The sequence below is a fragment of the Anabrus simplex genome, chromosome 1 (genome assembly GCF_040414725.1).
Source record: "Anabrus simplex isolate iqAnaSimp1 chromosome 1, ASM4041472v1, whole genome shotgun sequence".
Classification (NCBI taxonomy): Eukaryota; Metazoa; Arthropoda; class Insecta; order Orthoptera; family Tettigoniidae; genus Anabrus; species Anabrus simplex.
The window spans coordinates 984,330,420-984,356,486 of NC_090265.1; the positions used below are offsets into that span (position 1 = coordinate 984,330,420).

General features: G+C 37.2%; 1 protein-coding gene across 2 annotated transcripts in view; it reads left to right on the top strand.

Annotated features, from left to right (window-relative positions):
• Window positions 1–25,451, top strand: part of sas (stranded at second) — a 404,352-nt gene extending 378,901 nt beyond the window's left edge. Inside the window, exons 14-15 of one of the 2 annotated variants that reach the window (XM_067136827.2) lie at window positions 1,503–1,730; window positions 19,829–25,451. In XM_067136827.2, the coding sequence (XP_066992928.1) occupies window positions 1,503–1,730; window positions 19,829–19,836 (236 nt within the window). In that variant the 3' untranslated portion in view covers window positions 19,837–25,451. The remainder of the gene's footprint in view (window positions 1–1,502; window positions 1,731–19,828) is intronic. The other variant, XM_067136826.2, reaches the window with a different exon arrangement.
• The last annotated feature ends 616 nt before the right edge of the window (window positions 25,452–26,067 follow it).

The window sequence follows — 26,067 nt, forward strand, 5'->3', positions numbered from 1 at the left end:
GTAAGAAAAGAAAAAGCAACAGAAAGGAGACAAAAAGATAAACCAAAATCAAAACCAGTAAGGACAAACTCCACATCTTGTTCCCTTTATTTTACATTAATACATACAAGAATGGGGTTCCTTTTCTTCTTTTGAGTTTGTCCTGTGTTGTTTGTCTTCTGCTACCTGTATAAACATGCTTTCTCCTTATCCTACTTTTGATGCCAAGAAAAGAAGTTCATGAATGGACCCCACTCCTCAAAGAAAGGGGGTGCCTGTTCCTAATTAACCACACTCATTCTTTGATCAATTTTATTTTCACTTTTAGGTTCATAGTGTATTCTGCTAGTAACTGAATGACAGAAAAATTGGTTGTATTTCACACCATGTTTAGTGTAGTTGTATATTTGGTCTTCAAAATGAATACGTGCTTTCATATCTTTATTCTAAGTTACAATTGCTTCTCAATCAACTTTATGGCCTCATTTACAGTGGACCAACTGGAAGGTCTTCTAAGGTTGTCAACCCTGTGGTTGGTTGGCAACAGTTCTCCAACAATCCTAGTCTTGTGCCAATCTCTTTAGCTCCATGTAAGATTGGCAGTCTATCTTCCTCACTAGTTATCCTATGTAGTCCAGCTTAGGCCTGTTCCTACAATTTCTTCCCTCCACTGAATCCTCCAAGATAGCTGTTAGTAGACTCCTATGCCTGATGTGTTCAGTCCACATGTTCCTTTTCGTCCTCATATACTTTATCAAGCATGGCGTCTCTCCTATTCTTCTCGGTACAGTACTTCATTGCTCTCTCAGGCCAGGATACCATCAACGTTCTTCTGTAACAACATAATTCAGATGCTTTGACTCTTCTTCCATCTGTCACAAGTTGTGCCCAGGCCTCATTTTGATGGAGGAACACACTCCATATATGCTGTGACCAGTATCTCCTAGCTTCAAGTTGATGTTATTAGACGTGAGGGCTTTATTTTCTTATAAGTGTTATTCCTATCAAGATACAAAGTCCTCCTTTCTGCATCTCGCTGACCACTTTGTCTGATATACTACATCAGTGAGACGGATTCTGACAGCTTACATGTCTTTTCACAAGCAGTCCACCCATCTCTTCCTTGGCCACCCTGAGGGACTCCATCCAACTGGTCTGAACATGAGTGCCTGTCTTGCAAATGATTTCAGCATCCACTCTGACCATATAACCATAATTCTGCTAACCAGATCTCTTTTACTTCTGTTATAAACTGTTATATTGCTTCAAAGGTAAGTATAAATGCTTCACTGTTATTGAGATGTTTACCTTGCAGAGTTACTTCAGCTTCATAATGGACCCTGAAAAATATTTGGTAATATCAGAGAGTTGAACTTTGACCTTTCAAAATGGTCATTCACTGCTTAGCAAGACATTTCTATCCATTATTAACAAAACCTTCATATCAAATACTAAAACAGCAATTTATTAACTCTACTGAAAATATATTATGTTCGAGAAATGAATTGTGCTTTTCATTCCAGGCAAGCTGGAGAGTGTTCCTACTCCTGTGAACCAGGCCGGAGACTACTACAGCCCGCTAGTCGCTGTGGCTATCCTTGCAGCACTTGCTATCCTTGCCACCCTCATTCTACTGCTCATCCTCATGAGGAAGAATAGCCAACACAAAGCAGCCATCTCATCCAGTCGCAAGAGTCAGTCAGCTTATGACAATCCATCTTACAAGGTAGAAATCCAGCAAGAGACTATGGGTACGACTTATCATAGTTTCATTCTCGGTGGGATGGGACATTCACTTAATTTTTGCATTAGTTTAGCATAAAAATTAACTACTAGTTTAATGTTATAAGAACAGTTCTTTCATAGGATAACTTTTACCAATAACATTCTATTATGCTAGTAGGCATATAATTCTATTAATATTCTAAAATTTTCCATTAAAATAATTTCTAATTGTTAAAAGAATAACACAAGAGGAGAGCACGGCATTCAAGTGCATGATTTGAAGAAGACTACTTGATTATAGACAACAATGTGAACAACCAACATTCAAACTTCACAGGAATTCCACAACAGATTATGTTTAAAAATCTTTGAAGCTACAAACACTTCTAAGCTAAGTTTACTTACAGTTTAAAAAATGAGAGCTCAATTATACATATGCTTACTAAGGTTATACGCTTGCTAAAATATAAACCAAAAATAGTGCATGTAGGCAAAATTCTATCGACATATAGAAGTACGAGTTGCCACTATTGACTTGACAGAACATTGTCTTTCTCTTTAGTAAAGAATATATATATAGTGTCTCCTATAAAAAAAGATAATAAAGAAGAGAAGAGAGTTGAGTCTTGAATTAAACAGAGATCTTTTTCTTTTGTAAATATAACGGAAATAAATTACAATAACAAGACTGAACATATGATAATTGGTGACCTTGATTGTTTAGTTACTGGTAAGTGAAATGCCAAACTAGTTTGAGCTGCATGTGGATACTATTTAGGAATAAATGCAAGAGTTGTTGCTTAGCTGGTTCTCAAGTGAATTTAATATAAAAGAAAGTTGTGGTATGTTAAAGAGCCAGTGCATGAGGAAAAACACATTTTATAACTAAGACATAGTAGTGGTGGGTAGGCCTAAGCTGTGACTACTTGTTAAACATCACATGATAATTCAGCTTAACCTTTGCATGTGTACAGATGCTTTCTTGACATTCTCGTAAATAACTCTTTTATGGACTCCTATATATATTCATAGCATGAGATAAGAAAAGCAGATCAACTTAGAGCTATATACATTACATACAAACATCTATAGAAATAAAATTAAAGTTTGAACATAACCATAGAATAATACGATGGAGAAGAATAATACCAAAGAACCTTCAAGTAACAAATATGAAGCAAATAAGGTTAGAGTAGCATTAAAATTCTGCCATTTTGGGCAGACAAACCCAACATCTTGTTCTATCATGTGAAGGCTTAATTCACAATAAATAGAATAACTTCTGAGGACACAAAATTTAATTACATAATAGCTCAGCTAGAACCTAAATACGTACATTGAAGATATATGGGACATCATAAGTGCAACTGAAACAAATATTCCACAGCAAAATCACAACTTATCGATAGTTTTAAGGAAAGTGAGGACAAGCAAATCAAACGTTTATTAACTGGCACTGAGTTAGGTGATTATAAGCCTACTGAGCTTTTGAGGAAAATACAGTCCTTAGATGGACGGAATGTATCCAATGAAGTCCTGTGAACACTTTGGCTCAACAAGCTACCAGATTCTATAAAGAATATCCTAATTGTGAGTGAAGAACGCCTAGATCGAATTTGGTAATGGATGGTAAAATGCTGGAGATGAATCCCTGTGGCAAAATATATATTGCTGAAGGTCAAGGTTCAAAGAATGCTTCATATGATGAATGAATTGCTAAAATTCCTAAATTAGAACAATAATTACAGCTATTCCATTAATCCGACAGTACAGTCTCAATCCAAGTCCATATCGTAGAAGCAGAGGCCGCAGCTCCAGTCGCAATACGCAAAGAAGATTCGACTCAAGCGGTATTGCTGCCACCATTTCAGATTTGGACAAAGAAAAATGTAAGCAACTTTGTGCATGGAAAACATTACAAAACCCCAACTGGCAGCAGAATCAGCCGAGAGTCAGACTGCCAACAGCTATGACAGAAGTCACAAAGACCGGTTACTCTTGCGAGTTAAAATTATAGGCCTGTAGATTCTTGTTGATATTGGAGCAGACGTTTCCATTATTCCAGCCAGAAAATGCAATAAAATTCATTACACTCACAAACTCTAAATGGAACCAAAATTCCAACTTGTGGTGTTAGGATATTGAAACTGTATTTAGGTTAGCAAAGAAACTTTCAGTGGACATTTATAAATGCCGAAATTGGAAAAGATATATTAGCAGCAGATTTCCTACATAAATTCAATTTCACCATCATCATCATCATCATCATCATCATCTCTTCACTCCAACAAGCCAGATGCGGTTGTGTACGAGCTTCCTCCAGTTTGTCCTATCCATCCACAGATGCTGCTCATATATGAGACGCCAGGTCACATCTCTAATTTCAAGGAGCTACAATATCTGTTTTTCCCAAACATGAGGTTTTCCTCTTGGTCTCTTCCCAGGAGCATCGTGGTCAAAGTATGTTCGAGGGGTCCTGTGAGGGTCCATTCTTTTCATATGACCATACCATTGCAATCTCTTCACTTCTAGAGTCTCCAGCAAGCTTCTTTCCAATCCAAGCTGTTGCCGGATATCCACATTCCTTATTTTATCCATTTTTGTTTATTGTATACAAAAACAGAGGAACTTATTTTCTGCTGCCTGAAGATGACTCTTTGTTGGTCCAGTAAGTGTTGCTGCTTCCAGGCCATACGTCAATATAGGTACTAGATATATTTTGTACAAGCTGATCTTGGAAACTAACGGAATTGTTTCATCCCAAAGTATTTGACGTACAGCGTGGTAGAATTTGGAAGCTTTCTGTATTCTGTTGCTAATCTCTTGAAGTATGGTATTGTATTATGACAAGAATTCAGTTTATGAGTTAATATTCACAAGAAATGCTTGATGACATAACCAAACCTATTAACCGGGGTGAAGTTACGTGCATTTCAGAAAAAGACATTTCAGGCACAGTGGCAAGAACATTAAATTCTCTGATATATTCAATTCTTATCCAGATATAACAAAGCCAAATTTAGTACCAGAAAAGATCACACAAAACCAAACATCAATTTAACACTCAGCAACCTTTAGACCAAATTCAACTACAATAGGTAAAACAAGCATTTCAGTTTATGCCGGATCATAGGATCATCAGACCATCACATTCAGAATGGGCTAGTCTACTTCATATGGTGATTAAGAAGGATGGTTCTCTTCAGCCATGTGGAGACTACAGAAGATTGAAAAGTGCCAAAATTTTCTCAACAATTGATCTTTTCAAAGCGTATTTCCAAATTCCAATAGCTGAAGAAGATAAACCCAAAATAGCCATTATCACACCATTTGGCCTGTTTAAATTTAATGTTATGAGTTTTGGCCTCAGAAATGCACTTTCGACATTCCAATGTTTCATCAGCGAAGTAATGCATCAGCTGGAGTTTGCATTTCCATACTTGACATCTTGATAGCTTCATCATCAGAAGAACATCAGAATCATCTAAAACTTGTACTTGAAAGGTTAACGAAATATGGCCTTCGCATTAACATCACCAAATCTATATTAGGTATTGAAGAACATCAAATCTATAATAGGTGTTGAAGAACTGGAATTCTTAGGATACCTGATCACTCCTTGTGGCTCAAGACCATTTCCTGAAAAGGTACAGGTAATCCAAGGTTACAAGCTTCCAGAGGCAGTACAAGAACTCTTGTTTTCCTAAACTTAATGAATTTCTATCATTGTTATCTTAAGAATGTTGCTCAAGCTATTCTGAGTGTATATTTGAAGGGATCAATGAAGAATGACAGGCAAAAGAATCCAATGCAGAGGAAGCTAGGAAATGGTTTGAGAAATTCAAAGAAGGCTTGATGAATACTGCACTACTAACCTTTCCAAACTAAGACTTCCCCATGGCATTTTTTTATGGATGCATCAAATCAAGCTGTTAGATCAGTATTGCAGCAATATGATGATGATGGTTGGAAGCCTATTGCCTTCTATTCCAAAAAGCTCAATAACACTCAGAACAAATATAGTGCATATGACAAAGAACTACCGGTACTAGCAATTTACTTGGTTGTGAAACAGTTCAAACATTGCCTGGAAGGAAGAGACTTTACAATATTCAGAGACTACAAGACAATTATATATACATTCCACCAGAAGAACAAGAAAGTCTCACCTTGACAGTTATGTCACTTGCAGTATATATGGCAATTCATGACTGATGTAAGACATGTAAGTGGCAAAGATAATGTAATAGCTTATACATTATCCTAACTCAGTGTGATCACTGTTGTTGATTATGAGGACATAGCCAGACATCAAGAAAACTATGAATAATTGGATCAGTTACACCCAAAAATCAACACATTTTTTTTAAAATTTAAGCAATGTCAGTTACCATCAGGGAAAGTGTTGTGGTGTGATGTCTCTACTTGTATCATTTGTCCCTTTATTCAAAAATCATTTCATAACAAGATAGTCAAATTCACAATTTTGCACACTTGAGTATAAAAAACCACTGTTAAGCATATTACTTCTAAATTCATCATCATCATCATCATCATCATCATCATCATCATCATCATCATCATCATCATCATCATCATCATCATCATCATCATCGGTACCAACTTCAGTTTCCCAGGTATGGTGTACAAGTGCTTGCCATCTCTTCCTGGCTGCATACATCTTCTGTTCCAGTACATTTTCCCATTTGAGACCTCTCTCCCCCACATCTGATTTCACTGTGTCTATTCAGCATTTCCTTGGCCTTCCCCTTTGTCTTTTCCCATGGACAGTAAGGTCAAAATATTTTCTGGCAGGTCTTTCGCTCTTCATTCTCATGACGTGTCCATACCACTGAAGTCTACACTTCTTTATTACACTGGTAATAGGGACCTCATTGCCAGCTACCTTCCTGTTTACTTCATTCCTGATTTTTTTCCTTTCAGATAGTTTAATTCATAGTTTGAATGAATCTCATTTCTGTTGCCTGAATTCTGCTGTAGTCAGAATCGGTACAAAGTAGGTGTAATACATAGTTGCTTTTGTTTTTCTGTGGTATTTTGCAGTCTCAGAGTAGATTTCTGACTTGATTGTAAAAGTTTGATGCTTTCCATGTCCTGCTGAGTATTTCGTGCTTGAGAGTGTTGTCTTTGGAGCTTGTGCTTCCAAGGTACTTGAAGTGAGAAAATGATTCTAATTTTGCTCGAGGTTTGAGTTGGTTCCTTTCCTGTTGATGGTCATTTCTACAGTCTTTGTTTTACTTATCTTCATCTCAAATTTATTGAACATATTGTTCCACTTGGTCAGTTTTTTCTGTAGTTCAGCTTCAATTTTTCCACATAATAGCACATCATCAGCATATACCAAGACATTTTGTCTGCTGTCCATTTTCTTGATAGACTTTAGGATCTATCCATTACTATTGTGAACAAGAGTGGTGATACGGCACTTCCTTGTTGGACACCTCCTCTGTCTCAAACCATTTGGATCATCCATTGCCTATCTGAACACAGCTGTAGCAGTTCTGGTATAGCATCTTTACTTTATCAGTCAGATACTTTGGCACTTTGAAATCTTCTAGGCATTCCCATATTTTGTTCCAAAAGCCACTGTCAGAGGCCTTTTCAATGTCCAAGAATGTAATTACAGGATTCTTTCCATGTTCCCAGAACTTTTCAGTAAGCATTCTTACGACAAGAATGAGATCCATAGTACTTCAATCTTTCTTGAGTCTGTGTTGTTCTTCCTCAAACAAAGGTTCCACTATCTTCCTAAGTCTCATTTTGATGATCTTTTTCAACAGCTTCAGGGTCTGTGACAACAACATTATGCCCCTATAGTTTCCACATTTCCATCTGTTGTCCTTTTTTAAATAGTGGGAAGATGATTCCTTTTTTTCCAATCTTCTGGTATTTTGTTTTCTACTGTTTTACCTGCACTGACCATTTGGATGGATGGACGGTTAGGCGCCGAACCTATGACTAATATTACTGCAAAAACAATAGCAAAAGCATTCTTCAATAACTGGATTGCCAGATTTGGAGCGCCAGCATCTATCACTACTGACCAAAGTAAGCAATTTGAATCAGAGTTATTCAGGAGTTTAGCCATGCTTTGCGGAGCAAAATTTCAAACACACCACATTTTATCACCCACAATCAAAAGGGAAAATAGAGCAGTTACATCAAACTCTCAAGGTGGCAAGAAGAGCTCCTAACAACCCTTAATGAACAGAGACCTTTCCAACAGTACTACTAGGCCTGCGAGCAGCTCTCAAAGTTGCAAATATTCAGTTGCTGAGATGATGTAATCAGGCTTTCAGGAGAATTCTTTGAGAAACCACCAGTACTACAAACAGAGGCTGATATGTTAGCGTCACAACTTAAAAAAAAAAAAATAAATATATTAAAGAAAAATCATGGAACAATTGAAACCTACTGCAACTGGCAGGGCTTCATCAAAATCTCTGTTCATCCATGAAGACTTCTGTTTGAGTTCACACATGTTCCTCAGAACAAACAGAATCGAAAAGGCTCTTGAGGCTCTATATGAAGAACCATTCCTAGTTATGAATATGCAAGACAAATGTTTTACAATTAATGTCAAAGGCAGGGACATTAATCTCTCCATTGACAGAATCAAGCCTGAGTATCAACTAGCAGAAGAAAAAATAAGAGACTAAAAGCTTAAGACCATAACCTACTATTCCTGTTACTGAACAACTTGTTGCTGGTCAAAGACCAGAAGAGGAGTTGCAGGGATGTGGACCGATCAAAATCTCATGAAGAGGTTGAATGATCAAATTTTCTTTTAGATATATTCAACAAGTGGGTCTACATTTTATTTAATTGGAATAACTAGTGTCACTGATGTTCTATTTGTTGCATTTCTCATGTTATATCAGTAGTATTATCATTGTCTATTATCTTTGTTTATTTTTCTGTTGATACCCTATATATAAACATTGTCTAAATATAACTTAGTTTCTGGTAAAGGAGTAATGTAGAGGCAAGAGTTAGCAATTTGACTTGACAGAAGAACAATGTAAGTTATTTGTTTTTAGTAATATATATAGTTTCTCCAAGAAAAAAGAAGATAATAAAGAAGAGAAGAGAGTTGAGTCTTGAACTAAGTCAAATCATTTTCTTTTGTAAACAGAGTGGACATTAAATTACACAATAATGAGACTGAATATGCAATAAACACAAGTGGTAGATGCTCCCTATTGGACTGGAAGAAGTAGATGTCTGTAGTGAAATGGATAGATATTAAATTAAATACATGGTTAAGACATCCTTAGGTAATGTATTGATAATTGTACAAACACTTGTTTGCAGTGCAGACTAACTGATACTTGTTTGCACCATCATTAAACAAATTTTTGCATGTTTGTACACATTTTATAGTTGCCGTAAATTGGGGTGAATGGGAACGGTTTTATAGTATTTTCTGTCGCTGTTTTCTTGATTTAGATAATTTAATAAATTTCTTCATGTAGCAGTGTTGATAAGGTCAGATAGCTAGTTATGGCACATGAAATGAACAGATTGGTACAAAACGTTACGTGATATTGACTGAAAAATTAGTGTTCCCATTCACCCCAAATATGGGGTCAATAGGAACAGATACTTAAGTGTCCCGTCTAAACCTATTCTCCTCATACTGGGGTGAAAAGGAACACTGAAAACCTTTAAAAATGTTATCTAAGATCTGAAAAATGCATAAACAGTAAGAAATAATACAATAAGGTAATTGTCGACCTAAAACATGCTCCAAAATGTTACCATACGTGGAAATTTACATCGAATTTCAGGAGTCCCCTTCTAAAAAGATTAGGGTGGTGTACCACACCAACAACGCTTGCCTTATCAATTTCACAGACATTTTTATGTTCGGACCACTTAAAAATTTGTCTGCTCTCAACTTTAGTTGGCACATACAGTAGGCCTACTTCAGAAACGTTACTGTGAAGCATTTATAGTCCAACACTGGTGACTGTTTCAATGAAATAGGATTGCTCTGAAGAATTTGGGTGATTTGATTAATGATGTGGATGGAGAAGAAAAATCTACCATAACCCAGACACCTACAACTCGTGCTTTCTTGTACACACCTCTCATTATTTTTTCAACCGGATGTAGTTCTCAGTTGCAGTCCTGCCTTAGGTGTGATTTAGGATTCTGATTCTTGCGTCCTTTGGTTGGGATTGGCAACTTTCTTTTACTAGCATGTTTATCAGTAGGAACTTCATTTTATTTTGAGATCTCCTTCTGCTGTTGCTAATCATCTGACAGATATCCTTCTTGGCTATCATTTTCCAAGTCGTCAGCTTTCACACTCTGACCAGGACGAATGTTTAGCTTTCTCTTTCTAATTTTTACTGTCCCAGGACTGAACCTCATATCATTGAGTACAGAAACAATGCAGTCATCAGTGATACGAATGTTTCCTTCAACATCATCCACCGTTTCTTCTGCTGATAAACGGGGCAAGCGACTTAGAATACGGTGCCTGTTCTGTTTAGACACATTCGTTGAGATAAAACATTTTCATGACGATTAAGGAAACTGAGTGCAAAGTCATAACCTGGCATATTGTTCCTGAACCTCTTCACAGTAACTCCCATTCTATCAAGGTAAGCCTTAACAATACAGCGGAGGTCGTTATGCATCAAATGGGTAATCAGAGGAGAACACATCACCAGCTGATCAACCAAATGCTTTTCAGTATCTAAACAATGTCTGTCCAACTTTTGGTTATATTTCTATTCCTCCTTCACTTTTATTATATTTCATACGTCTGTTTAACACTGTTGTAGGAATCGCATACTTCTCTGAACATTTTCTGTATGATGATTCTCTTTTAATATCCTGTAATGCAGCAGAAAGTGTTTCCGGTGGGTCTTTCCTGTGGATTTTGCCACTCTGATCTGGTTTACATTGCCTTGGCATCTTTCTTCATCAACTGGAATACAGATAAAATAAGGGATAGAATTACCGAACAGTATTTATATGAAGACTGTATTCACATTTAATCTCATTTTACACATCATGTATGTGTTCCCATTCACCCCATTTTTCAATGATTTTTTTCACTAATTGTGCATAGTGTTAACGTAGAAAAGTGTGCTTGTATGTCATGGTAAAATTATGTTTAATTGTATCAAAACATGGCATAGTTACTTATTCTAGACATTAAAAGCACTTACCTCCACGTGATTTTCTAATCCAGAAGAAGATTTTATGGTCTTTAATAGCTATAAAAAATTCAAGGTTTCCTTATTGGGCACTATTGTTGCTACAAGTTATTGTTATCCTTTCAGAGCACATAGAAATGGCGGGAAATAAGGATAGGAAATATTTTGGGTGAAAAAATCCCACTGAACTGCTTTACATACGATGCAAACCTTCCATAAAATAAATTCCCTACTGTGCGTTCCCTTTCACCCCCATGTTCCTATTCACCCCATTTTACGGTGCCTCTATGCTACTACTAACTTTTAAAAATTGTCTACGAGGTACATTTAGAAAGTGATTATTATTTATCTTACTTTGATCAAATGATATATCTCAAGCATTAATTATTTTTGAATCCCATTTTAGGTTGCTTCAATAACAAAATTCTTAGGCTCTTGATGAAGTGCCTCAATTAATGGATGGCTTTAAGAAGAATTTAATAAGGATTCAGTGACATTAAGGGAATGTTGAGAAACCGGGAGTATCAGAAATTGTGCTCTTTAAAAAAGTCATGAGCTCGGTGCAGCTTTAATATCCTCCAGCTAACAGATAGCTTACGATTAAAATGGGATTTATAAGCTCTGAATGGAGAGATACCCTCAAAAAGTAGTGCAGCATTGCTCCAGTAAGAGCTCTTCATGGGTAAAGCCAAGTGATACCCACCTCAGGCACTGCAGTGAGACCAAAACCCTTGCCCATGTACTTGGCTTTTTGTCATCACGGAGAGCTTTTAAGAAATTACCAACACCATCTCACACAGAAGATGACTGCTAAAACTCTCGTTACTAACTACAAGTTCATAAGGAAGCTCACTTTGTGGCTGAAGGTGGAAGCACTCACTGAATAGACATCATTGTGCAGGACAGGACTAGGGGTAGAGGTATTATAACTGAAGAATCAGGTGACAGCTTTTGCCAAAACAAAATGTATGAACCAACAGTAAGTTACTTCCAGGAAGCATGAAACTGTGTGTGGTAGGGCGGCTGTTTGGAAGCCATGGGACATTTTTAAGACCTGTTGTGGAACTTTTCAAATCCCATGGGATTCAGCAGCAGATTTGCTGGGATGTCGTACTTCACACTTTGAAGAGAAATCATCTATAAAATCCTGAGAATTAATACATAGCCTACAAGTCCCATGTAATTGTCCCATTTCTGTAAAACTGTTGCTTCCAGTTTTCTCAACCTATTTAACTACAGTTTCAGTGTTTGAATTATAATGTATATTGGTATACTATGTCCTAGTCAGAAACACCAACTGTTAAGGTGAATAATATTAGTAATTGAATCACTTATTACTAAAAGGATAAAACTCCACAAAAGCAGAAAAAGAATGTTTTTGTTTGTTTTATATTCTTTGGAAATAGATACATCAGTTGGTCCTAAACTAAGGTCATTGGTACTTTGCTGCATATAAGGAGGGAATTTGAAATTTGTGTTTATTGCCAACAGAGGAAAACTCTGGTAGTAGCCACCTTTTAGAAATAAATTTGTGCCAGGCCTGGAATCAAACAGGAAAAAGGTTATTGTCTCTGCTGAAACAATGGGAAAAGACACTAGTAGAAGTACAAGAGTGTCCAGTCCAAGACATGAACTGCCACTGATAAATAGCTAATATTGAGAAAGCGTTTGTGAATTGCTTGGATATCAGAGTAAATGGGTCTATATTTCTGTATGTCTATTGCAATTATTTTTTGTGGTGGATTTGTGGCAATTATTATTTTAAACAATATACAAGGTGCATTTTTAAGAAAGTACAGATAATATTTTTAAGAAATGCAACATTTTTTTAAATATATATTCCCTTTGAAACCACACTCGGGCAACTGCAGTGGGACATTGATGATGATGACGATTTCCTTTGAATTCTACATACTTTAAAATACTTCTGCACATGGTCGTCACCATAAGTAAGACACTTGTCATAACAAGGCACCAATTTTTGTATACAGTGGAACCTTTAATTGCGAGCATAATTCATTCCGGCAACATGCTTGTAATCCAAAACAATCATATATCAAAGCAAGTTTTCCCATATGAAACAATTGAAACGCGGATGATTCGTCCACAACACAAAAATATTCGCATATCATTTCTAAAGCAAAATATAACGTAAAAAATTAAAGTGCACTTTTCCTTACAATAAAATCATTGTTGATGTGAGGGAGACAATTTCTTTTTGTGCAACTTTAACGAGGAACCTGTCCAATGACTGTTGCTTTTGCCTCTTTTTGAGGGTTTCACGAAAATGTGACATTGCAATGTCATTGAACTAATTCATCGCTTGCGCTGCTGCAGCCTTATTCGGGTGGTGTTTTTCTACGAAATTTTGCACCGTTTCCCACATTTTGCACTTCTCCCGAATCTCAGTTGAAGTGAGAGATTCCATTGACTTTTCCTCCTCTTCCCCGGACGAGATCTCCATAACCTCCTCTTGTTGTTCACGATGCAGATCCATCAGCTCGTTGGTGGTCAATTCCTGGCGATGTTCTTCCACCAGCTCTTGAACGTCCACGTCATTCACCTCCAGCCCCATGGTCTTCCCTAAGGACACAATTTCATCGACAATCGGCGGCTCATTGTCACCAACAATCCCCTCAAAGTCACGTCCAAGAACACAGTCAGGCCACAGCTTTCCCCAAGCGGATGTGAGAGTTCTCTTGGTGATGCCATCCCAGGTTTATCGATGATCTTCAGGCAGTTCACGATGGGGAAATGATTTCTCCCAAACTCTCGGAGGGTAAGGTTTGTTCCTTCGGTCTCTTCATAGCATCACTGAAATAGTGCTTTGGTGTATAGCTTCTTGAAGTTCGAAATGACTTGCTGATCCATAGGCTGGAGTAGTGGAGTAGTGTTGGGAGGAAGCAACTTAACCTTAACGAACTTGAATTCCTACAGTAAGTCGTCCTCAAGACCTCAAGGCCTGGAGGATGAGCAGGATCATTGTCCATAACCAACAAGAGTTTGAATGGCAGATTATTTTCTGATAGGTGTTTCTTCACTACAGGACCAAAGTTCTCATTCATCCATTCAACAAACAAACAGGGGAGGGGAAAACGTAGGCACACGTGACGCTCGTCTTGCGGAACCTCACTCGCTTATCAAGTTACACTTAATTTAAAATGTTTGCTTGTCTTTCAAAACACTCGTAGACCAAGTTACTCGCATTCCGAGGTTTCGCTGTATATTTTTTTGTGATCTTTCCTACTTTTAAAGACACCACTCAAACTTATTCGTCTACTAATGTCATTCCATGCCATCTCTCCGCTGACAGCTCGGAACATACCACTTACAGTTCAACAATAATAAAGGTGTTTTAATTTGTTCCACCTATTCAATACTTATATTTTCACTTATAGTTGTTACATAAATAGATTCTTAGTTACATGGGACATGTTTCGCCCTCAATTAAGGGCATCTTCAGCCTAAACACAATCATCAAAAATACAACTAAATTAAAAGTGGAAGTTAAAAGTTTAGTCAGTTATTAAAATTCAGAACATAAAAATGTGAAAAGTGATACAATATATAAAGATGCTAATGGAAAACTGTCTTGTGATTAAACTATAATCTTGTCGGAGACTAAAACTTCTTCTATTAAAATTTTAATTAAAACAGTTCATATAAAATATTAGTGGAAAACCAAAGTGGTAATAATATAAAGCCAACGACATGAGGGCGTGAACACAAGCATAAACTTGATTGTCATGAATACAATCTTTCCAAGGCCGCTGATGAAATTCGTCATCAAGTGAGGCAGGAGCATCTGTTAAAAAATTGTAAGTGGCTGTTAGCACCGGTAGGTAATAAAATGGCTGAAACCTTGCCAGAAAATGTCAGTAGATGCAGAAATAATGTTTTATGTAAGTGGAAGACTCAGAGCCATCAGACGGGCAGCAACCAACACAACAGTAGATAACAAATAACAACTTCCACTTACAAATGTACAAGTACATATGGTGTCTGTGTTTACAAATAAGAGGTCCAACTGAGAGTGAACTTTACTCTTCTTGAAACTGGTATTTTCCTTTACCATTCCTGAATTTCACTGAAAATTTGCTGCAGCCACTAAAGCATAGCTGGATTGTTTAAGGATACCAGTCAGCGATAGTATATCACTTATTATTAGCTTAACAGTTCATAATATTATCAGCACTGTGTATCTATCCTATGCCCTACATAAAGACTTCCTGTTGGCCTCAAATAACATGACACGTGTCTTGTTTCAACCATTGAATTGTAATAACGTTTAGGTAGATAAAATCATTAAATTCACAAATTCACCAAATTGGTAGCAAAAAAAGCTGAGTGAAGCTATTCCCAACGTTCCTTTATAATCTTAGATGGTATCCCAAATTGTTTAATTGTATTTCTCCACATTAATGAACAAATGTTACATATTGTATTTTTGGTTTTCTTTTCTTAATAGTACCTGCTTTGCACCTTCCCTTACATTGCCAATAGAAGGGTGTATGACTTGCAGGTTGGTGGATTGGGTTCTAGATATTCAATTTCTCCAACTTGGTGAATTTATGAAACTTAAATCTAGAAGTTTGTCTCAATATGTCTTTACTAATTAATCAAAATATAAATTAAGAGATTGAAGTTCTTCTTTAAATATTATTTTATTTTCTATTTGAACAACTCTTATTTCTTTAGTGCATGTCTTCATATTTTCTAATGTGATCTGAAACATAATTCTCAGAAATGTTCCATACAATATTAATTGGTCATGTTAGAGTTCCACTCATTGCAGATAAGGAATTCAATTGTGTTTTTATTTATTTAGTGCATGGATTTTAGTGCTGGAAGTCTCTGAAGATTGTTCAGTTCATCTGGTGTGGGTCTTCCCAGTTGCACTCATTTTTGCCAGTAGTCTCCCATGATCCATCCTATCAGTTGCCTTTGACAGGTCAATCGTGATACAATCCATTTGACCTCCTGAATCCAAGATATCTGCTATATCTTGCTGGAATCCTACAAGTTGAGCTTCAGTGGAATAACCTTTCCTAAACCCGAACTGCCTTCTATCGAACCAGTTAATTTTGCAAAAAAGTCTAATATAATCAGAAAGAATGCTTTCCCAAAGCTTACATGCAATGCATGTCAAACTAACTGGCCTGTAATTTTTGGCTTTATGTCTATCACCCTACACAGGGGCTGCTATAGCAACTCTCCATTCATTTGGTATAGCTCCTTCATGTAAACAATAATCAAATAAGTCTTCAGATACGGTACTATATCCCAACCCATTGTCTTCTATTTGACGTCCATGAGTGACCTAAACATCTGGGTGTGAGAAGATGATGATGATGATGATGATGATGATGATGATGATGATGATGATGATGATGATGATGGAGGGAGGGAGAGGGTGAAACCCAGTGTCAGCATATAGATAGATAGATTATTTATTTATCCTGGCAAAGTTAGGGGCAGCTGTCCCTATCGTATACTTAACCAGTAACATAATTGGAATGATAAATAATTAATTACAAATCATTAAAAAGCAACTTAACTTAAAAACTATGTAGAACTACTTAACCATAGCTAACAGTTAGGTACTTGTACATTAAGAGTTATAGAAGTCAAGGAGAAAAAGTACAATATTATAGAAAATGAGTACAGTTTTGAGGATATACATAAACACTTAAGTTATAAAAAGAGTTTTACAAAACAAAGTAGAATTATATGTGAAATAAGAGTTACTCTTGTACTGTGAGTATCCGCACCCAAGTAGAGCAAGGTACAGAGGGAGGATAAAGTAGATGGAGGGAAGAGGATTTAGCGCACTCCAGTCAAATAACACCTAGGGGCCTGCTCAAGGTTTAACATCCCCATCCAACAAATGAATCACCATCAACAGCGTCACATACCGTTACTCCATATGAACACTGCAGAAAGGTTTGGAATTGAATCCAGGCTTTTAGCACACAATCCAGTGATTAGAAATTTTATACCACTACCTCTCCTACCCTGCTGGCCAACATTGATGGTGAAAATCTTTTCCACCAACAGAACTCATGATCATGATTATGGCCACCAAATGGGCTTACCTTGTGCTATATTTCTTTATCATACTTTTGGTATTTGATTATTCCATAGGAGTTGCAAACTCTGTGACAGAAGATACTCTTTTTTACCTCCATCAGTTGATTCCCATATTTAAATTTGAATTCTCCTTCATTTCAGTAAATACTTCAAGCTGTCCACAATTCAATATCTTTATCACTGAGCTCAGTAGCTGCACTCGCTTAAGTGCGGCCAGTATCCAGAATTCAGGAGATAGTGAGTTCCCACTGTTGGCAGCCCTGAAGACGGTTTTCCGTGGTTTCCAATTTTCACATGAGGCAAATGCTGCGGCTGTAATTAAGGTCATGGTCACTTCCTGCCCACTCCTAACCCTTTCCCATCCCTTTATCACCATAAAACCTGTCTGTGTCGGTGCGACGTAAAGCACCTTGTAAAAAAAAAAAAAAAATCTTTATCTCCAATTCCTATCACTCATTTATACTCTCCCTCTGCTCTTGTCAGCACAATTGTCATGTTTTTCCTCCACGCTGTTTTTAATTCTACAATCTTCCAACTCCTCATTTATAGCATCAGGCTGTTCTTGGGGCGCATCTCTTATCCTGTCCTCGAATTACAAATAGTACTGGGTTTATTATGAGGACCTTGTGGTACTCTTCATATCATAATACATCACAGTAGGCCTAAATGTAAAAAGTGACTATACATTAATTGTGTCAAAACAATTCAATAATTTGTAGACCATAGCTTTCAGGATTAATATAGATTAGGAAATTAATTTGTTTACATGTACATAAAAATATTCTCTTATTTTACTAAGGACCGGTTCTACCACCTACTGGTAAAGTAGCGCGTAATTTGCCCTCCGCGTAAAAGGCTGTTTCCGTTCGACCACTCCCAGGTAGCGATATCGGCAGCATAAATCGTCGTTACCCGGCGCGTAATTTATTGGCCACCTCGAGGACCCGATAAGACTTTACCTGCCGGGCAAGTTTTGAGAGCTGAACATTATTAATAAATAATAATGTTATTTGTTTTACGTCCCACTAACTACTTTTTAAGGTCTTCGGAGACGCCGAGGTGCCGGAATTTAGTCCCGCAGGAGTTTTTTTACGTGCCCGTAAATCTACCGACACGGGGCTGTCGTATTTGAGCACCTTCAAATACCACCGGACTGAGCCAGGATCGAACCTGCCAAGTTGGGGTTAGAAGGCCAGCGCCTTAACCGTCTGAGCCACTCAGCCCGGCCTGAACATTATTAGCTGTATTTCTGGTGACATACAACTGAAATTAGCTTAGTATACTGAAAAAAGCAGTATACTGTAACAGTGATCGATATTGTATTGCAGGATTTTGAACATTAATGGTTCCTTAGAGTTGCAACGGTCACACCAGTCTCTCGCATTGACAGCGTAGGGAACATATTTTACACGTCAAGCTTTCGCAAATAAACTCTAAAAGGATATAAAATCGAAACCTATTTGCAAATAATTTCAAACGAGATTTAGCGTTATACTTTTTTTCAGTTTTCAAACTCCAGGTATAACTTGTTGCTATGTAGCCATATTACCTCAAAGTACCTTGTAGCGCAATGGCTAATGCACACAGTTCATAATACGAGGTTTTCAGATTCGAGTACTCATTATGACGAATCCTTTTTTTTCCTCATTATTAGCGTTGTATTAATCTGTATGCCTCTTTTCATACGTTCTTTTGTTAATAACATATTTCATTGAAATGTTTAATCACAATATTATGTCTACTAGGAAAATGCTCTATATGTGTGCTACTTATAGATAGTGATGATACGATTAATATAGCATACCATATAGGACTGTCGCCCAGGTAGCAGGTTCCTTATCAGTTGTTTACATAGTCTTCTTGTAAATGATTTCGAAGAAATTGGAAACTATTCCATTCCCTAATTCCACTTCCTATGATGGATATTTACCCCGATTAGTTCTTTAACAGTACGGTACCTTCCAACTTTATCTTCATAAACATTAGAATGAAATGCATTATAAATAAATGGAAGCATGTGGAACTAAACGAGGTCACAGAGCTAGTTGCAAATAGAGCATCGTGGAGATACTTAATCAATTCACAGAAGCCTGCAGATAGAATGCTCAAAGGCATTAAGTCCGTAAGGAAGATGTTAGGTGTATAAACGTATATGGAAGCGCGTGAAAGAGTTACGAACAACGGCAGGGAACGAAAATATTTGTTAATGTAAATTAGAAATACGATGAAAACCTGCGTACCTTCTATTACGCAGCGAGCGATTTGACCAATCTACTACGAGAATACTTTCCAAAAACGCTGCCTGACATGACAGGTTATAACTGGGATAAAAAAATGTAATCTCGAGATTTTAATCCCAATTAGGTACTGATTTTGAAGCTCGTAGATTAAAATCACGAAAGCTTGACATAAATCGTTGTCCATAACTCTTAAGACTCCCCTTATTAGGCTTTTTGAAGATAATCAACAGATGCAAGCACAGGAAAATAAGACAATCGAAATGAGCTTCATATATCTGACGATAGATAGCAGCACACTCGAAAGCGAGAAGTCGCCGAAAATCAGTCTAGCCAACTCCGTATATCGGTGTCTAGCTCCTGGTAGCTACCCAGCGCTTGTGCGGAGGTGGTTGCACGCAACGCAAAGTACCAGCTGCTTTACACCCCCAGGTAGTTTACCTCCCGGGCAGCTGCCAGCCACTTTACCAGCAGATGGTAGAACCGGCCCTAAGTGATCAACTTTGTCAGTTATAACTCTATGACATTTAACAACTTTTTGCCTTAACTAATAATTAAATTGCTTCTCCTGATAAAGGTTATATTAATATATTCCTGTTGCAGACTTGTGAAGATCAGCCTGCTGCCAATGGGACTGGCACAGCAAAACCTACAGCTGCAGAACCATCATAGGGCATCACCCTTGTTTCACATACTTTGTACCTAAGCTATTGCTCCTAAATTAAGCAGAGTATTGTGTTAGGCTGGGGCAAGACTGAGAGACTCGCCCTGTGTGGTATGCAGTGTTGTTAGTGACATATGAACTCCCTGGGAAGCTTCAAGGAAGCAAGAACAATACTGAAGTGGCAAGAGTGAGAAGCTGGTGTGTTACCAAGGCAATGCAAGTGTGAGATTGTTTGGAATTGGTGCAGTTGTGGACAATGAACTGTATAAATGAGATCAGAAAGGCAGTAATATGCAAAGTGTTATTCATATCATCTAAAAGGGCATATCCTCTTCTGTAATTATGTGTATAGAACACTTTTCCTTCAATTAACAAGTTAGTAACTGTTAATGCTCCAGTATTCTTCAGTATCTTTCACAACATCAATAACTGGCTAAAGACTGCCTTGAGTTCATATTTAAAATTCTTTAAGAAATTTACATTATCTGAACTTGGAGTTGTAATTGGGGAACAACGTTGCCACTTTTATAAAAGAATAGGTTATCTTATCTCAGGTAAAAGGGCCATGAAAAGCTGACTGATGCAACCCACTAGCAAAAACTGTTTTCATCTCTTCCTAACTTGAGGCCCATAACTAGCAGGACTGAGTTGGTCAACTAACTGCCACACTTATAGGTACCTACAGTGACAAAATCTCACAAATTGAGCTGATTATCTGCAGGGTGCATCTTTCATCCTGCAAGGTACATTAATGGTATACGATTATGTGAGAAATTCCCAGACGACAGTCATATCTGGTTTGGATGTAATTCATCTTGACAAAGTCTGACTCACAAGTTTCATTATGGTCCGTATTGACAACTGATCACCACTCGACTCGTTGGCTGAATGGTCAGCGTACTGGCCTTCGGTTCAGAGGGTGCCGGGTTTGACTCCCGGCCGGCTCAGAGATTTTAACCTTCATTGGTTAATTCTAATGGCTCCAGGTATTATTATTATTATTATTATTATTATTATTATTATTATTATTATTATTATTATTATTATTATCATTATTATTATCATTATTATTATTTCACACAGAAAGAACTTCATCAGGAAGTAGAAAAATTTAGCAATGACACTTCCATGTCACTCAGCTTACACCATGTTAATACCTAGAGAGAAAGTGGCTAGGCATAATTGAAGTTATATATGGTGGAAGTATTCACCTCCCACTCCTCTTCAGGTCTTGAAAGTCTTCAAGAACTTTGCATTATCATCTTTATCATACCTCAGTTGGGTATGGAAGTGATTTACTGGAAGACATGACAGCAATGATAAATATTTCATTGTACAATTTTCTGAAGGTATTCAAATGAAATTAACTAAGAAAAATGTTTCAATTCAGTTTAACTTATAAATGTGAAACCTCAATTATGAATGGAACTTTTGTATATTTAGAGTTAACATTCCATACTGGTACATTCCTTAAGTAGGATTTGGTATCATAAACAGAAAATAAATACAAAGGGCACCAGGAAGGTTTTGCAATGTGAGTGAACGCTTTAGACTTTTTAAAAATAATTTCCACCACACTCAATACACTTCTCCATATGTCGAAACCAGTCACTGAACCAACTCTGCTGATTTTCTTTGATTACATTTTCACACTCTTGATCCCATGCTGCCAGAAGCTCCTCGTCGGATGCAAAACTCTGCCCTTTCAGCTTCATCTTCACTTCTGGGAAGAGTGCAAAGTCACATGGGGCAAGATCAAGACTGTATGGAGGGAGATCAAGCACAGTCAACCCTGATCTGGCAAGAAAATCCTTTGTTACATTAGCATGATATGCTGGAGCATTGTTGTGATGCAAGAGCCAAGTGTTGAGCCGTGACCTTGCATGGAGCTGCTTGAGAGCCTGGATGACCTGAGGCAGACAAGTCTCACTGTACCATTTCGCAGTAACTGTCCTTTGTGTTTCTAGCATAACCCGAGTAAGGATGCCCCGTTTAATGAAGAATACTGCAATCATCCTTTTCTTCACTGACCTTGACTTTCTTACAGTCACAGAAGTACCCTCACCTTCAAACAGCCACACCTTGTTCTGGGATTTTGTTGGGACATCATAATAATAAAGCCAAGTTTCGTCACCTGTGAAGTCCCATTTTCAAACTGTTTTAGCTTATCTCGGCACCATTTCACTCGATGTGCACTTTGTTCCTCTGAAAGTCAATGGGACACCCAAAGGGAACAAACCTTTTTAACATGGAGATGATTGTTTAGAATTGAATGAATAGTTGTTGCAGGGATGTGGAGGTTCTCTTCTATCTGCCGATATGTCAACCGCCTCTTTTGCTGCAACATTTTCCTCCAACCTTCAATGTTTTCCTCAGTCAATGATTCAGACGGTCGCCCAGAACAAGGATCGTCTTCAACCCCAAAATTTCCCCTCTGGAACTCTTTGTACCAGCGGAAAATTGTTGTCCATTGTGGACAGTCTTTCTCCAGCACAGGAGTCATTTCCTTCAGGCACTTGTCAACAGTTAATCCACGAGCAAAATTGTAGCAGATAACTGCAAAATATTCAACTTTAGACCACACTAACATCTTAACTTGCTTTCATTCCCACTGCTTGGTAACAACTGGTGTGAAGGTTGCGCCTTGCTGTCTTCTAGACCGGTTTTCACCACTCTTTTTATCCCTCACCATAACAGGGGTGTCCAGCCAACCATTTTTGCATATTGCAAAACTTCCCTAGTGCCCTTTGTATGGTACCATAGTTCTCATGGTGACAGAGGCAAAACCCACACTTAGAAATTGCCAACTATCTTCCATGAAATTCAGTGAAAATGCAAGTGAGGTTTCTGTTAAGAAGCTTTTAGTGGACCAAGGTGTATAATATTCTGTATATTAGCTATTATAAATTATAAACAATTATGGCAATGTATCTATAATCATTATTCTATATTCTGTATTTTACTGCCAATTAATGGGAGAAAATATATTTTCCAATAATGGAATTCTCCCATAGCAAAATGTACCATTATGATGTGAATGTGGAAAGAGAAGAGATTTTTCACCTAATTCTAATTTGTACATACTAAAAAGCAGGTTTTTTTGCGAGTATAAACATTGTAATTACATAACTTAAGGCGTGTTTTGCATCCTTCACTGTAAGTTTCAACACCAAAAGTTGATGAAAGGTGTATTTCAAGTTTGATTTCACTTTTCTGACCTTAGAAATTCTAGTTATAGCCTGTATTTAACATAGTATAAATATTTTATTGTACAGTACATGAAATATGTTACTTCCTTGTTTACTAAGAAATTTAATTACCATATAATATACCGTACTAATTATGGTTGAGTTCTATGGTTTCTGTAGCTTATTTTCTTTACTGTATAGAATTAATTTATGACCAGAGTTCAAAGAATGTATCAAGAATACACAAAGAAAAATAGTATTCACATGAGATTTGATTAGAGTAGGTGTTGCTTTACCTCAATCTTTGGAACAGAACAAAAGAAAACAAGTAAAGGGCTAATTGCAAGACATACTAAACTTCCTTTTGTTAGCTATGTAGTGTACACAATGCTAAGATTCTAAAAATCAGATAGACTAATTGAGTGTTAGTTATAAAATGCTTGCATTATTAATTTTTCCTTTAAAGTATTCTGAATTTGTAATAAAAGGAAATAATATCAGCAAGTTTACAGGGTATCACAAGTTAGGGTAAATAATTTTATATTTTTGGTTTATTTTAAAGCCATTAAAATTTCAAGGGAGTGTCGCAGAGGCAGAACAGGTGAGGTAGGATGGTTAGATAGTGCATTAACCAGTATGAAATGTATAGAACAGTTATTTTCCCTCTGACAATAGCAAAATCAGTCAGAATCTCCTTCAGTAAAAAATCTTTATCATAATCTGTCATTTCTGTGATGTAAGATGTGCTTTTAAAAATTAAAATTAAAAACACAAATTTTAGTTTCCTGCAGGAGGGTACTCGGAATGAGGAGATAAAGGCTAATTTAGAAACGAACTTGATGGACGAATCTGTATGTATAAACTGGCTTTGGTGGTGGGTCATGTGAGGCAAATGGAGGAGGATAGGTTACTTAAGAGAATAATGGACTCTGTTATGGAGGGTAAGAGAAGTAGAGGTAGACGAAGACGACGATGGTTAGACTCAATTTCTAACGACTTAAAGATAAGAGGTATAGAACTAAATGAGGCCACAGCCCTAGTTGCAAATAGGGGATTGTGGCAACATTTAGCAAATTCACAGGGGCTTGCAGACTGTACGCTGAAAGGCATAACAGTCTATAATGATTATGTATAATACAGTGAGAAGTTTACCTAATGCGCAGGAGAATTCATGGGCTGAAGCAGGACCCGTGTGGTCGACAGCATACACTGCCTCACTGAAGTGAGCCGTAATGTGATGGACTGGAGTAAATGTTTAACCGACAATTTATGGTATTAACTGTTATATATTAACTGCACTTCACAGTAGGTGTTGAAAATATTCACCTTTTGTATCCAAGCACAAATCGCAGAGGAGTAGAAAGTTCTAGAAAACTTGCTGCAGTTCTTCTTGGCTTGTATTTTATATTGCACTTTTTATGATCTCTAGTTTGAGAGGCTGAAGAGTGCAAGGATTTTTTCTGTACATTTTCCATTTGAGGGTGCCCCAAGGGTGATAATCATAAGCAGGTAAGGCAGCCAGGGCTCATTTCGGACATTGTGTTATATTGAAAATAGATCCTTTTTCTTGCAACTTCACGAACAACTGCACTATGGTACCTTTTGATGGTCAAGTGGTTGGCTGTGAAAATTAGCTATGAATTTTTCATAGGACTTTATGTCTCAACAGAAAATATACAGTGTTGTCTTGTGTACTGCGTTTTCACTCCAACATGCCTTATTCGTTCAGATACAAGCCCTCAGCTGGCTGTCAGCAGGTGGAAAGTTCCTCTTGTTATCTCTCGGGAAAGCTTCTATACCTGGCCATAAAATGCCCAGGCCCTGGCCATCATTCCTATAGTCCATAAATTCTCCAGGGCCTAAGATCTGCCTCACTCTTTATTACAGAGATGGCATAAGAGGCGTTATCAAAATCTCAAAAGAACTCTTCTGTAGTTATCCCATTGTAGCACATGCCCCTGTTCTGTTCTAAATCACAGTATACAAATTGATGACAAATTTCCCTTAAACCAAATTTGAAGATGTTTATTACTAATAAGACAAAGTTAATTAATTTCTGAATGATCCTTCACCTACACATTTTGATTCATATGTGAATACTATTATATCTTGGTACATTTGAGTGAATGGACATGAAACTCCATCATGGATGGCTGGATGAATATTGGCACTAGTCTTCAGTTTATTTTTACTATAAAACTTCATTGATAGTCAATAGTCAGTATATTTTCTGTAATAAGAAAGGATGAACCTGTGTTAAGTCAATGTAATTTTTGTTATTGATTGTTACTTCACCAAATGTGTGTGTAGAAGTAATAGATGGGGATGCAACTTTACATAAATAAGATATAAAATAAAAATATATTTATATATGGATCACAGCTTACTTGATAAGGGAATGGAGAAATGATAATTGGCCTATGAACTGGAGTAACACAAATATAGGAAGGTTTGACAGATTGACGGGTACACATAAGATCATGGCAGTGACTACTATTTTATTAGCCAAGACACTAATAAATTTAGGAGAATATAATTTGGTTTTGAATCCCGGATAAAATTTAATTTTCATTGGGGTATTTCAAACTATACTGGCTTGTCTTTGGCAGTCCAACTACCAGTTGCACTTTTCTCAAGGTCCTCCGCATCACTTTGTACAGGTGAGTTAGTTCCTCCATATGTACACTTTTTCTTCATTCAGAGTTCTGTATACAGTCGACAAATATGTGTTGATGTGCTAAATACTGTATCATACAGAAACTACATAAGCAATTAAAAGATAAGTATACTGAGCTCGATAGCTGCAGTCGCTTAAGTGCGGCCAGTATTCGGGAGATAGTGGGTTCAAACCCCACTGTCGGCAGCCCTGAAGATTGTTTTTCATGGTTTCCCATTTTCACACCAGGCAAATGCTGGGGCTGTACCTTAATTAAGGCCACAGCCGCTTCCTTCCCAGTCCTAGCCCTTTCCTGTTCCATCGTTGCCGTAAG